The 13,167-nt window shown below is 50.7% G+C and overlaps 1 protein-coding gene across 1 annotated transcript in view; it reads right to left on the bottom strand.

Moving 5' to 3' along the window:
* LOC144729820 (MAM domain-containing glycosylphosphatidylinositol anchor protein 2-like) overlaps positions 1-11,956 on the bottom strand; it is a 101,211-nt gene extending 89,255 nt beyond the window's left edge. The window contains exons 1-3 of the mRNA XM_078610333.1: positions 11,881-11,956; positions 10,792-10,931; positions 7,151-7,325 (exon numbers count right to left, since the gene is read on the bottom strand). Of these exons, the coding sequence (XP_078466459.1) occupies positions 7,151-7,325; positions 10,792-10,931; positions 11,881-11,956 (391 nt within the window). The remainder of the gene's footprint in view (positions 1-7,150; positions 7,326-10,791; positions 10,932-11,880) is intronic.
* Between the last annotated feature and the right edge of the window lie 1,211 nt (positions 11,957-13,167).

Here is a 13,167-nt window from a genome sequence, read left to right as displayed (position 1 = left end):
ACTGAAAACGTCGGAAAATTCACGCAGCAGTGTCCTAAGCATTTGACGCTCTAAATCCGACAGGTCCGTCGATCCCGCACAAAGCGCCTCGAGCCACCCTTCATCGGTGTCCGAATGTGGATGCGGCAGAGGGACAGTGCCTACGTGATTCGCGACAGGTTCCTCACAGGGCACCGGCGTTGCGTGAGCAAGCACGGTCCCTTGAGGAACCACCACTGTCTGCGACCCCACATTGAGGACCGCGATGAAAGGGTCCCCGTCCCCTTTTACGATGGTCTGGGCCGGAATTAAATGAGGTCCGCTAACCCCGGCCCTAGATGGCCCCAGCAGAATTCCCTGGTCCCCAATGCCTTTAGCAAAGGGCCGACGAAGTTTGAGAGGCACCAACATTTGTGCCCCCGGCGGTACGCGAACCGTTTTAACGACGAACGCCGGTACCGTCGCGAACGCCGTCCGAGCCGCAGTAGGGGACGGCAGAAACGCCATGCGTCATCCCGACGGGAGCTCAATGCAGCCCTGGTCTATTAAAATACGAATCGGCATTTTGCCCAAGAAGTCCGTCCCCAGCAGGCACGGAACCGCCAGCGAGGAGGAAACAAAAATTGGGCCGGACAATTTGATATCACCGATACAAATTTGTGCTCGAATCTGTCCAATGATGCCAAGTGAGCCCCCGTTAGCAGCATAGAATGGGACGTTAACCGGCAGTAAAGGACGGCTCTGGACAGGGAGAATATTGTAAATTAGTTCCGAAATGATGGTCGCTGATGCTCCTGTATCGACCAGGATGCGCACCTCAACCCCGTCAATGTGCCCCACCACGGCTGACGACCCCGACGATGCAGCCACAACGCGATGGGCCAACACGGACCACTGCCTGGGTTCGATCTGAGTCCCCATAATGGTGCGTGTTGGCGCGACGGTGCGCAATGTCGACCCCCCGTTCGTTGCGGTGTGCGAGTGTGTGACGGGTGTGTGCGTGGGCCAAACATGAGGGGTGCCGCGACTCGCCGGGTTATGTTGATGGAGCTTGGGAGGAGGGCCGGCGTCCTGTCGAGGCGTCGTCCCGCGCTGCCGAGGAGAGCGGCACCCCGAGGCGACATGGCCCCGGATGCCGCAGTTGTAACAGCGCGGGAGCGCAGGCGGCGATGACGGATGGTCGGAGCGGCTCGATCCATCCCGGGCCGCCCGAACTCCCACCCTCTGCTGCAGTCGATGGTCGATGGCGCAAACTTCCTCCGCCGGGAGGGTGGCTGCAGCCACCGTACGCCCGGCCGCTGCCCTGCTGGCCTTCCGTCGCTGCGACAGCAGGTTGGCGTGGAGGAGCCGCGCAGCCTGGAGGGAACCCATTTCTGTGTCCTCCTGTGCAACGACGGCGATGTCCAGGTCGTCCGCCAGCAGGAGGATCTTTTCCGTTACCATCGCGTCCACGCCTTCGTCGTACATTCGTGGGAAGGCCGTCTTCGCCAGCGCCAGGAGACTCGTACGGTACGCCAGGGGCGACTCCTTTGCACCCCGCTGGCGATCATAAAAGAGCTGCCTGCATTCCGACGATGGTCCGTAGACCGCAGCCAGCAACTGCAGCGCCATCTGTAGCGTGGAGCGTTTGTCCTTCGGCGCCGATGTAAGAGCGGCGAGGGCGTCGCTGTTGAGGAGCGCCGGCAGCGCGCAGAGAGCCTCGGCATCCGAGGAAGCGCCACTGGAAGCCGCCCCAGTCACCCTCCTCGCCCACAAACTCTTTGAGTGGAGGTAGCCGTTGGTGCAGCGCAGCGGCCGCCGTGGAAGCTCGCACTCCGCTGTCCCCGTTACTCGGCTGGGCTTCGGCGCGAACGACGGATGGCATCGCCGGTCGCACCAGTGGTGACGCTCTGTCCGCTGGTGATGACGCGGCAGCCCCTGTGAGGCCGATGTCGGACCCGAGGTTCAGGCCGGCCACGCCCTCAGCAGCTGCTGCGGCGATGGCGGGAGATTCAAAGTTGGGCTCCGTTGAAATGGAGGGAAGGCACACCGGTCGTCGGCTGTCCTCGCCCCGTGGTGGTCCACCAGCCCCCAGCCGTGTGATGTGTTCGAGCGTGGCGGCAGCAGCGTACAGCAGCTCCGCCAGTCTCGCGTGAGCCAGCCTCAGTCCTTCTGTTGACTGCTCCCCTTCATCCCGATGCTGCGGTAAGGGTGCGTCCGGCCCCGGCTGCTCGATGCCTTCTTCAGCCGTCTCGGGCTCCACAATTTCAGCGGTGTCCTCCGCCTCCGGTACCCCGGCTCGAGCTGTCCGGCGCGTGTCCATGTTCGTGGTCGTTCACTTCTGTCACCAGATGTAATATCGTTGAGGACTCTTGGACGCCGGGGTTGAGGCACACGTATTTATTCCGCAACAGTTGTCACAACCGCGGACATACAACACTGGAGGGGGTATCGGCCCCCTCACCCGGCTAGCTGGGAATACACTGCTAGCTATCTCTTACCTACCTCCTAGTCCTCCACTAACGGGCTAGGGGAGGCTGTCTGGCCCGACACTGGTAAGTCGGGCTACGGTACCCGGAGTCCCAGAGCACTAGCTCTGGTTCTCGGGACCACGCCGCTGGCTCGGTCCTGCGCGGCCCTGACAAGGGCGGCGACCCAGGGGAGTCCAGGGCTCTAGCTAGACGATCTTCGGTCTTCACTGGTTTAGCTTTAACATTGTAACCCGAGCTCTCCGGCTCATCCCCTTTTATACCAAAACCCCCCGCTGAGGGGTGGGGCCCCCGGGGGATCACAACTCCGGGCCAGCCCCCCAGGCTGCCCGGTGCGGACGTCGTTGAGAGCACCTCCCCCTGCACTCACGAAGCCCCACCCACTGTGTTTGTTTCCCGTGTGATCCTATGTATACAGCCCCTCCGTAACACCCCTACACTAGTACAGCACACCGGTGTGTTGGAGAGCCAAGCCACAGTAACTCGTTGAATATCCGAACAGTAGCGAGAGAAACGTCCCAAACCGACGTGCGCAGCTGCCTTGATTTTATTTCAGTAAATTTCTTGTCAAAGAATGTGTCACACTGTGCACTAATGTCGGAAGTTCATCGCTGCGCATTGCATATTATATATCGACTATTTTAATTCAAGCAGCCATTATCTATATCTATTGAGTATGTGTGTGTGTATATAATAGGTCGGGCGTAGTACTGACCACCCACCCCCTCGTATACTGTGCTGGCTTTGCGTGTATGTTGAACCTCTTTTGCTCCGTACGTAGCCAACCTGCTTCATAGGTGCTCGCACACAGCAATTGCTCCAAACGTCTGTTTCGGTCATACAGGGGATTTTTTGTCTTTTTTCGTAAAGAGTGATGGCAGAGTGATGGCGGAGTGGTTAGCTCACAACGCGATGACCCCTAGAAACCTGGGTTCGATTATTGCCATGCACAACTTGCGTTGAAAGTCGATGCCTGACTCTGGGCTTCAGTTAGACCAACCCCGTCAGTTGTTGAGCACCGAGTGCAGTGTGGAGCATCGGCACTCGAGAGAAGAACGCGGCCGTTGCAAACTTCTGGCCAAATCCCCCCTTAGATTGGCACGGCAGCCTTAATAGGTGCTCGTTGAACAGAACTCATTCCAGCAGACGGCGGCGCAGCCGCGTCCACAGTTGAGCAATCGGTTACGCGAGCACATCGTCCTCGACAATTGCGTAACTTAATTGCACGCAACTGATTTTGTTCCACGTCGGAGCGATTTGCAATGTGGAGGTTGCCGGTTCAATCTCCCAACACGGAAGTTGAAACAACGGTGCAACTTTCTTAACTTTCTCAACTGTGCAACTTTCTTAACAGCCCCCCCCCCCACCCTGGCTTTAAAAAAAATGTAAGTGTGACATTTGATTTAATTAATTTTCTTTCTACGTGACTTTACCAAAAGAACCAAAAAGTAATTCCTGCAGTCACGAAAGCTCCAAATCAAGTTTAAACCACCTCTACGGGGAGGATTTAAGTTAGTTTTCTCTCTCTCCATGTCTCTGCGTTGTCTCTCTCTGCTTGTGTTTGTCTTTGTGTCTCCGTGTCTGTGTCTTGTCTCTCTCTCAAATGTCACACTCAACTTCTCATTGAGCAATCTTTGGAAGAACATAATCAACCAGGCTATGCGTTAATTGTGTGTTGACCGACTCTCTGTGTTGCATTGCATTACTTTCACAAATTTTACCAAGTTTGTTTTATTAAGTTTATTTTCTCTCTCTGTGTCTCTGTGTTGTCTCTCTAGTATTTCCTGCAGTCACGAAAGCTCAAAATCTCTCATTGACATGCTAATTTCTCTACCCCCCCCCCTTCTCTCTCTGCCCCCCTCTTTCTCTATTTAAGGCCTCGACACTGATGCGTTGTGTCTCTGTGTTATCTCTCTCTGCTTACGTGTCTGTCTGTATCTCCGTGTCTGTGTTTTGTCTCTCTCTCAAATTTAGCACTCTTTGAAAGAACGTAATCAACCAGGTAGGGTGTTGACTATTATGTTAGCCGACTCTCTGTGTTGTATTGCTTTATATTTCTAAGTTTACTAGGTTTGTTTTTTCTCATTCATTTGTACCTGATGATGATTGCTTGTGTTGCAATCGAAACGTCGTATTCTATTATTTAATTTGGTTTCTTTATACATGACTTTACCGAACAAACCAAAAAGTAATTCCTGCAGTCACGAAAGCTCCAAATCAAGTTTACTAAATTTGTCGTCAAACTTCCTATTTCTCTCTCTAAATTTCTCCTTGCTTGTCTGTTCCACACTTAATTTCTAATTTATCCAGCTTTGAAAAAACGTTAATCAACCAGGCTATGCGTTAACTGTGTGTTAACCGACCCTCTATGTTGCATTGCATTACACTTCTTAATTTAAATAAAATTTATTTTCTCAAACTTTCGATTTTCTTGCTCTAAACCATTGTCTCTCCTCCGGCCACTGTGGTCCGGAATTCCACACTGCTCCCTTCGTTCGTCTGCTGGTTCCTTCGTTGGTCCGCCTCCGCAGTCCTCTTTCTGCCCTGGCCCCCCTCTCGCTATTTAAGGCCTCGGCACAGAGTCGTTGTCCTTCTGTTTGTCTTGGTGTGTGTCTTGCTCAGTGTATCTTTGTGTGTCTTTCTCTGCATGTGTGTCTGCCTATGTTGTTTCCGTGTCTGTGTTTTTCATCATTCATTCTTACCTGATGATGATTGCTTGTGTTGCAATCGAAACGTTGCATTCTATTATTATTTTATTTTCTACGTGACTTTACCGAAAGAACCAAAGTGTGGTTGTAAAATAGTTGTACAGCTGTTGCTGATATTTCTACACGTGGTGTCAATGTTGATGTATACATTCACATTTTTATTGTTGATCAGTCATTGTTGTTGCTGTTCATATAGTATTTGTGTTGCTATGAACAATAATTGTATTGTTTTTCATGTTGATGTGTCATTCGTGTTGGTGTTGTTATTGTTATGCCAAATCGTTATTGGTGTTGATATATCACGTTACAGTTGATAGAAAGTAGGCCAGCGCGTATCATTTGGGAAATGAAGAGCAATAAATCCACGTTCCTTTGCAACTCAGTTAAGTCACATCCTGCGCAAATGCGTGGGCAGTGCTAGTCTTCAAGATCCGTCTTGGATTCTCCCCTGGCCACCTCTATCCTGTCATCTGACTCAGACTTCTTCACTCCATGCTTGCTGCTAAAACCTACAGGCACCCTTCCTCCCCCAGTAACCTGTACTTTCAACTCCCTTTCTAAGTCCAGTCTCCAGACATTCATTTTTACTCTGCTTACGTCTGCCTCTTTCTTTCCTTGATATAAATGCTCAGCTGTTCTGTGCAGTGTCGGGAAAAGTGGTTCCATTTAGATGCCGCTATACATATCCAATTTGTATTTTTTACATGTGCAGTGACATATAATGTGTCACTACGGCACCTAGCGCCAGTTCCTGATAAAGAGAGGAACTGGGCGTGTAGTGGCCCTTTCTGCCAGCAGGGTATGCTATGTCATGGAAAGGGTCCCTAGGGGAGCATGGTTCTGGTGGCTAGCAAAGAGGGGGCATTTGAGGACGTAGCAGCCTGGTTGGCTGGCAAGGGCACATAGCAGGACAGGGTAAGGATGTGGGCCAAAGGTGACAGAAGGTACATGTGGTGTAGGGCCTAGAACCTTCTGGTGAGTTCCAGAAGAGGGCGTGGCCGAGGGTGGAGCCAGGCCACGCTGAGGGGCATAAAAGGGAGGTCCCGGGGCCACATTGGGGCTGTCTGCTAGAATAGAACCCGCCGTGCTACGTCTTCTCCTGGGTCTCTGGTCTTCGTGCTCGGCATCGTGGGTCAGGCAGTGTGCCGACGTACCTGATCCGTTTATATAGTTACCCCGTGGTGGTTACCGGTTATCTAGTTATCCCGTTGTGGTTACTGTTTATATAATTACCCCGTTGTGGTTGTAGAATAAACGTGTTGCCTCCTGAATTAGTGTGTCTCTCAAGTGAACCCACTACACATGTAAGTTGAATTTTCGCACCATAAGTAGCCAACCGTGCTAATCAGAGGTGCAAAGAAAAATTAGATTTAGAAACATGGTTTGGTCAAAGGTCATATGTTGAAGAGAAGGATATACCCCGGAGACGTAGGAGAGAGGCCATACTGTTGCACTTTTGTTTAAATAATTAGCACTCAAATTTGTCTGAATCAGGACATATATTATCGGATTTCATGTTTGTTCAACCAGGTAAGAGCTCAAGAAACCAGGATGAGAGTTTCATTTGAAAGAGTGACCTGGGTCACAAATATGATGAAAGCCATACACTAAAAACAAGTGCAGCAATGAAGCAAAAACCAAAGAGAAATCAGAGCAAAAATAACCAAATTGAAATCAGAGCAAAAATAACCAAATAGATATCAAAGTAAAAATAACCAAATAGAAATCACAGCAAAATAACCAAATAGAAATCAGCAAAATAACCAGATAGAGATTATAGGAAAAATTATCAAATAGAGATCAGAGAAAAATAACCAAATCGAGATCAGAGAAAAATAACGAATTCGAGATCAGAGCAAAAATAACCGGGTTACAAATGAAATCGAAAAGAGCTGCGCAAGCCCAGCTTGTGTAAAAACCCAGCGCGCGAGTGAATGAATGCTGACGGTGGTGACGAGCCCCGTGGGTGGAGGCGTCTCCACTCTGGGCACTCACAGTAGACCTCGACACGGACGGAGCGCAGCGCCGGCACGCCCACCCCATTATCCGCCTTGCAGTAGTAGCGGCCTCCCTGCATGCGCCCGATGTCGTTGATCCGCATCGTCTCGTTGTAGACCGTCATCTCCTGGGACCTCTCCAAAAAGGTGCCCGCCGTCTTGGTCCACCTCACCTATATGGAGCGAAGAAGGAGAGAAAGATGGCTGGTTGGAGACGCTCTCTCGCCGTGCACGCCAATCGTTGGGATCGCGCGCTTGTGGCAGTGACGGCAGCCAGCACGCGCCGTTGAGTACGTGCCAACACACAGAGGGCATAGATACTGTATTTCCCTGTGCGCGTGAGTACCGTTTACGAATGCGGTAAAAAGCTCGCTTGGTGCTCAAGATGCGATCCTAGAAAAGTGAGCGCTAATGGAATCTGCGCTAAACGAGGGTCATTACACCGCTGTGTATGTGGGAATGCGTTCCCGACACCATCATTTTTTATGAGCAATATATCTACTAATATTAGTAAGTATTATGTATGTACTCACGAGCGCATTCTACTGTACTCCTACAAGGCAGAGCTGGGAGCTGCTGTGCTCCCAGGATGGTACTTAGTGATGCGCTCAGTCACAATGTCTGTGGTGAAGTTTCTTTTAGGTGGAGCCTGAGACTATCTCCTCTGGTCTTGTGAGTTCTCACCTGACTTAACCTACTGTTATAAGGTTGAGAGAAGAAGAAAAAACTATAAATATAAATTTCTAATATAACGGTGACTATGAATACAGTCTCCTCTCCTTACAAATGTAATGAGAGAGTGCCATTTAATGGGCGGAAAGGGGTAACCGCATGGCCACCACCGGTTAGCGGGTATCCAATCCCAAGCAAGGATATATCTGGGCCAAAGGTAATGGGCGGAGTCAAAGGGGAACGTGCGGGAACCATCGGGAAGGTTCCATGAGGGGGCGTGGCTAGAGCCTTGCCCTGCTGATTCCGACTGATTCGGGAAATAGTGACTCGCAGACACGCTGGGAATAAATCGTTAGTAATCGATAACAGCCTCGTGTGGTTTCTACGAGTGTGAATAAAGTGCATGGTGGTGTGTGTGCTCGCCGTAACGTGTGTGGCTGGGTGCGCAGCGTCCCGGTGGAAGAAACGCTGCACCCACAGGACTCCGCGAGTGCGCGTTTCGTCCTGTGGCCCCTGACTCCCGCGCTGCGTGTGTGGGCATGGGTGTGAACGACGGGTTAATGCGCGGATCTTACCCTCTATTCGGTTATCGTTACGCTTGCGCTGCGCTAACTGTTTAGCGTGTGCCCATGATGAGCAACGGTAGACTCGCAAGGGTACATTCATACGGCTTTTGTTTTCATACGGCTTTTGTTTAGCGGGTGCCAATGGGGAGCAATGGTAGACTCGCACGGGTATACGTGGGATTATTCATACGGCTATTGTTTAGATTGTGCACGAGCATAGTGCGTGAATCCTGTCACCAGTTGCTCATCACTGCGCAGAGGGGCTGGAGAACGATTAAAGCCTTTTCTTTAATTCCCCAATACACAGCAACACTTGTTCTAAAATCATTCCCGAATACCCGCCCCACAGCCCTTTAAATCATCTCCAATACAACCCCCCAACCGGCTACGCCGGTACGAGTGACATTGCCCTTTGACCCCTGACCCCCCATCGCGCGTGTGATTGGTGCGCGGGGTTATGAGAGCGGAGACGTCACATTTGAGTGGCTGTGCGTATCCGAGTGTGGGCAGTGGTGTGCAGGGAGTCTCCTACTAATGTTTGAGGGAATGCACGGGGAGAGTGGGTGTGAGTGACCCGAGGTGGCCAAGGGCCAGCCAAGAGTTATGTTTCACAGAGGGGAAGTGGCAGCAGGGGGGAGTGAAGAAGAGGAGGAAGGGGGAGAGGAATCGGGGGGCAGCAGCCTCAACATCTATAATGTAGACTTATTTTTGGTTCTTTCAGTAATACAAATAAAATAAAAACAAAAACCACGACGTTTCAATCACAACACAAGCGGTCGTCATCAAGAAAAGGGGGGTTAGCCTCTAAAGCCAAACTGTTTATAAAGGTTTAGAGATGGGCATAGCCCAAGTGTGTCAGCAGCATGGGCGGGGCAGCTAATGTTAATGTAGGAGAAAACAACGACACCAGCAGTAGGTCTACAACAATCAAAGGGCCGCCAGGCAATTATTGCACCTCGCTCCACACACCCACACTACTGACGGTGGAGGTTGACAAGAAAACACAAATCAAGTCATGCCCCAAAGTGGTTGATGACATCTTTCCAATGATTGCTGAGCTTATAATCATTCCCTCGGTTTAAATTGTGTCTGTGTCTGTATATATGGATGGCTTCATGAACGAATATTTGTTGATAGCCAGTAGGCTTGCAAAGTACCATCATCTTAGAGAAATCAACTTGGTGTGAGCCAGCCGCATTAAAAGAATGATCAGCCATGTTAGAAGTATTGGTCCTACCGTGTTTCAAAATCAGCCTTATGCTCATGAACACGGTCCGAGACATGTCGCTTAGTTTCCCCAATGTAACTGCTGCCGCAGATACAGCTTTGTTTGTAGACGCCGGGATATTGCATATCAGGAATCTTGTCCTTCACAGATGGGATCAGATCACGAATTTTATGTACTGTGTTAAATCGGACCTGGATCTTGTGTTTGTTCATGATTTTGGAAATCTTTTTGGCTACCCCTGCTATCAAAACCATCGCCTTGCCATACATAGCAGGGGTAACCAAAAATGTTTTCTTTTTTTTTATTCACTTTATTTTTTCTTATTTTTCTATCTACGTGATTTTACCAAATGAACCGAGGAATATGTCAGGTATGAGGTTTAACCTCTAGATCTCTAATGTCACGTCAGAGGTTTTACCTCTAGATATTTTGTGTGGTCAAAGATTTTACCTCTAAATTTACCAGAGGGTTTACCTCTAGAGTCAGGTCAGAGGTTTAGCCTCTAAATCTGTAATGTCAGGTCAGAAGTTTAACATCTTGATCTCCAATGGCAGGTCAGAGGTTTTACCTCTAGATCTCAAAAGCCAGGTCAGAGGTTTTACCCATCAATCTCTGCTTTTTATTATTACACGCTTTTATTTAACTCACTCTGTTGTTGTTGTCGTATCCTCTAATCTTGTAACTCAATTTTAACCCACTTCCCAATATGGTATCGACTGCAAACTTGGTATACTTATGTCATACGGATGACAATACTATATTCTATCTTAGTTTGTATATTTTTTTAAACCATCTTTTTTATATGTTATGTTTCGGCTTGGGTCTAATTGTCCACGCTCAATTGACGTTGACTGTAAATCACCACGGCCCCTACGTTATGGCCAGCTTCGGGGCCACTTCCTGGAGTCGTGGAGTTTTGCCATTACGAGTACGGTACATTTCATTAAAGCATGTTTTAAAAAAAGTATTTTTCAAATATTACTTATTTGTGTTTAGTTTGTTGTCCGCCCCTTCCCCGCACCTCATATTATCCACGGTTGGCTACATACGGTGGTGCGAAAGGAGTTCATTTTGTACCACATGCGAGTACCCGCGCTTTAGTGAATTTCGCGTGCGGCGGTCAGTGCCCGTGCCAGGAGCGAGTCCCCCCCACCCGTTGTCTGGCGCGAGTACCTGTGGCCGTGGGTGCCCCGAGACGACGCAGGTGAGCTGCAGGGAGTGCCCCTCTCTGATGACGTAGGCGTACTCGCTGAAGCCGTCGTCACGGAGGAGGCAAGCGTGACCCCCCGCGAGGATCCGCGCGCTGGGGGGAGCTGCACGCGCGCGCACCGACGTCGAGACCTGCTCATCCTCCGTTCCCCTCCCCCCTCCCCCAAGTCAGCTCTCTTGATAAAACGATCGTCTAAGCAAATCCAGTCCCAATTAATCTTAACACACACACGGCGGCAGAGTTCGCCAAGGGGCATCTTGGTGAGAGCGGAGCAAAATCTCTGGGCTACTTTAACTCTTCACATGTGCAAATATTATTACATCACTTCCTACTCCCCATCCACCAGAATGACAACCGCCTTATGCGCATTTCTCGGTCGCAGGAGACTTTTGATTGAATACCTTTCAATAAACTGGGGACGACACTCACCGAACACCAAATACCACTCACCAGACACAACTCACTAGACACCAAGTACTTACCTGCCAACATACACGACTCTTAAGACATTCACGTGAACATCACCACTCACCAGACATTTGCCAGAATCTACTCATCAGACATTGTATTGCAGTCACTCAGCAGATATTAGTCAGAATCCACTCACCATAAATTGACCAAAATCGACTCATCAGACACTGGTCATAATCCACGCACCACTCACCAGCAATTGGCTTGAATCCACTCAACAGACATTGTCCAGAATCCACTCACTACTCACCAGATATTGTCCATTGTCCACTCACCACTCACCAGACATTGTCCAGAATCCCCTCACCACTCACCAGACATTGTTCAGAACCCACTCACCACTCACCAGACATTGTCCAGAATCCACTCACCACTCACCAGACATTGTTCAGAATCCCCTCACCACTCACCAGACATTGTCCAGAATCCACTCACCACTCACCAGACATTGTCCATTGTCCACTCACCAGACATTGGCTAGAATCCACGTACCACTTACCAGACATTGTTCAGAATCAACTCACCATTCACCAGACATTGTTCAGAACCCACTCACCAGACACTGTACAGAGTCCACTCACCGTACACGCCTTGGGACGAGCCGGGTTTGCTTCCCGTCAGTCCGAGCAGCAGCGGCAGCAGTGCGAGTGGCGCCATCAAAGCGCGGCTCGCGATGCCGCGCGGCTCAACGCGCGCGGGGGCGGCTCGAGGAGCGAAGAGGCCGGCTACGTGAAACAGCTGCGAGAAGACTGAATAGCAGGGGGGGGGGTGCAGAGGAACCCCCCCCCTCACTTACAGCTTCCTCGGGCCGCCACCGTCGTGCCCCCACCTCGTACCCCTTCCTCGTTCTCCCTCCTTGCCCCGTTCCTCAGTGCAGCACCCCTCCCTCCACACCTCTCGTGTCCTGTGGCCCCACTCTCTGGCCCGGGACCTGCGCACTCCGCACACCGAGTCCACAGTGGCGCGCGCTTCGATGTGCGCCGCTCGCCGCTCCGTCTCCACACCGCTCCCCAAAACCACGCCTCTCACCCCTTATCCCTCTCCTCTCGCCCGTTCTCTCCCCCCCTTCCCTATCTCCCTCCCCGTTCACTCTCTCCGCATCTCCACCGTTTCTCCGCCTGTCCCTTTCGTCTCGGCGTGTAACGCTGCCGCCGCCGGCACTGCTACTGCGGCGTTGATCTCCGCGTGTTCATCTCGGCTGCGTTTTGCGGCTTGCCGGGATTTGCGTTGATTGAGCCCCGAGTGGAGCAAGCCAGACCCAGTGGGGTCTATCAGCAACTACCATGTAGCCTTCGTTAGGGATATGTCAACTAGCTCCCCCAAATACTTTGAATAATAAAAACAAATGTTTGGCTCGTTGGTACTGCCTTGTTTGTAGTGTCCGTCTCTTACGCTTGGTCTAGTTTCGGCTATACACTTAACTGTTACATGCGCATATAAGTAAGTGATGGATTTCTGCACGCACAACATGCGACTCGATTGTAATGTCTCGTGTATTGCCTTGCGAGCGTCATTATTCGGCCGAGCTCACCGTGTAACAGCGTGAAATGAAAACCGTCACACGTGCAAACAAGGTAAACATTGAAATTACATTATGCAAATCGATAAAATAATCAGAGGTGGGGACTGTCAGCGAACGTGGGTCTATTAGGGGCGATGGTGATCCCCGGGGATCTGTGCGAATGTAGACCATATCGCTCGGTAAGGGGAGAATCGAGGCAGGATGAGTGTTGTTTGTCCCAGATGCGCCAAAACAGACTTCATCTCATCGTCCACCTCCAATTCCCCACAGTAGCAACCTTTATTGCCATCTTTTTTTCTCACACACACACACGGTATTGTGTGCAATAACCGTATGGGCAACACAT

This window comes from Lampetra planeri, chromosome 33 (genome assembly GCF_965212315.1).
Source record: "Lampetra planeri chromosome 33, kcLamPlan1.2.h2, whole genome shotgun sequence".
Classification (NCBI taxonomy): domain Eukaryota; kingdom Metazoa; phylum Chordata; class Hyperoartia; order Petromyzontiformes; family Petromyzontidae; genus Lampetra; species Lampetra planeri.
This window is presented reverse-complemented; position numbering and strand designations above follow the sequence as displayed.